We start from the raw sequence: 1,840 nt of genomic DNA on the forward strand, positions 1-1,840 counted from the left end.
TGATGTGGTCTCCAACATGGAGCAAGTTGTCAAATCCAAAGTGAGTACAACCAACAGATTACCCCAGGAGACTGTAAGGCATGCTATGCTGGTACCAGTATTATCCCATGGTTAAAGATGTCTGAGTGAAAGAGTTTCTGAATAAAAAGCAAATTGTGTTTTATTTTCAGTCAAACTTAGAGAAAATGTGTCGCACTCTTGAAGATCAAATGAGTGAATTCAGGACTAAAACTGATGAAAGCCAGCGTATCATCAACGATTTCACCATGCAGAAAGCAAAGCTTCAAACTGAGAATGGTAAAAAAATCTATAAATCTCTGAAATTGAATGCATAATATTTATTAAAGTCAAGAGGAACATTTTCTTCCATGTCAAAAGGTGAGTTTGCCAGGCAGCTGGATGCGATCTTACCACAAATGAAGCTCATACACCCCAATCCCTATCAAAGTCTGATATCAACGAGAAAACAATATTAACAGCCATAAACCTCCTATAATATGAGTATGATGTTCCCCTGCCTCCCAGAAACCACACGGAAGCTGAGTCCAACAGGAGATGGAAGTCTTGTAATGACGGCCTATTACCTGTTCTACACACTTTAGAGACTATACACTCATAAAGTACTTGGACGTGGGCCTAAATTAAATATTTAAAAAATCATAGGATACTAGTAACCTTTACATGAAAAAAATGACTGTGTGCATTTGTAAATATTAATATATTAGTTATCCATTATCAAATTGAATTTATCTATCAATTGCATTTTTACTCATTTTTGTTTGAAGAATATCAGCTGAAAATCACCTGAGTAGAATTGTAATTATATTTTAAATAAAAAGTCAATAGTATAAAATAGTAACACGTCCAACCAATGTCCGATAATTAAAGCATATTTAACTCCAATTTGACTCTTTTGGTTTTAATCGGCGTACACTTCGCCCCAAGACATTCGCGCCACACGGACGTGACGTCATAGCCGCCACAGCCGTCGTCAAACTGCCATTTTCCTCAAGGTAAGCAGCTTAAATAACAACACTTTTATACCTATGTTTTGCCCAGCAGTTGAACATTGTTTTGCATTACAGCGATTAACGCTAACAATTTATTGGCAAGTTTAATCATATCACAGATGGTCCAGTCTTTCCACCCCCTCCCCCACCTTAAACAAGCTAACGGTTCCGAGTGGTAACGTGAGTAGCGCGTAGCATCTTGGTTGCGGCAGCGGGGTAGCAGTGGTGACGGGTGGGGGGCCTAAAACCACGTTTTGAATGTCCGCGACGGCGCACGTCAGGTGCGAAACAGAGGAGCAAAATACGAATAGAGAAAAGAAAGAAGAGTGGCACATTAAGTTGCGGACTCCTGAGCTGGATATTGCCGGAGGTTTTAGGATTGGCTCAAAACGGTTGAAGGTAACAACCGGGAAGACATTATTTTGCATTACTGCAAAAAGAAGATTAGCGTGTAGCTTCCATGGGGATAAAATTGCAGTTAAATCCCACATGCAAGATGTTAGCCACAAGGCTGCCGTTAGCTACAGAGAGCGGTCAGCCTCCCATTTCAACTTCCTGGCGTCCTTCAGGTGCCACAACCAGCCGTACATGCACAGCTGAGCCTGAGCCAGCAAACCACTCTGTGACGTGCGACAGCGACGTCTGCCGACATAGCAAGCGGCCAGCTCTGGGCGGCGGACAAATAGATTTAATTGCAAACTACAACTGTTTAAGTAAGTTGAAGATGTTTGCTGCTAAACGACAGCTTGAAATGGTGATGACGGTCTTAAAGGTTTTTTTTTGGAAGGTCTTTAAAAATCCTTAAAAGGTATTGATTTACAACCAGAATT

At 40.9% G+C, this 1,840-nt stretch overlaps 1 protein-coding gene across 1 annotated transcript in view; it reads left to right on the forward strand.

Annotated features, from left to right (window-relative positions):
* Window positions 1–1,840, forward strand: part of LOC118324290 (myosin-7-like) — a 165,683-nt gene that overhangs the window by 144,195 nt on the left and 19,648 nt on the right. Inside the window, 1 exon segment of the mRNA XM_035656553.1 lies at window positions 946–1,013. Within this exon segment, the coding sequence (XP_035512446.1) occupies window positions 946–1,013 (68 nt within the window).

Source organism: Morone saxatilis, unplaced genomic scaffold (genome assembly GCF_004916995.1).
Source record: "Morone saxatilis isolate NCDOM2014 unplaced genomic scaffold, NCSU_SB_2.0 Contig0, whole genome shotgun sequence".
In the NCBI taxonomy this organism is placed as follows: Eukaryota; Metazoa; Chordata; class Actinopteri; family Moronidae; genus Morone; species Morone saxatilis.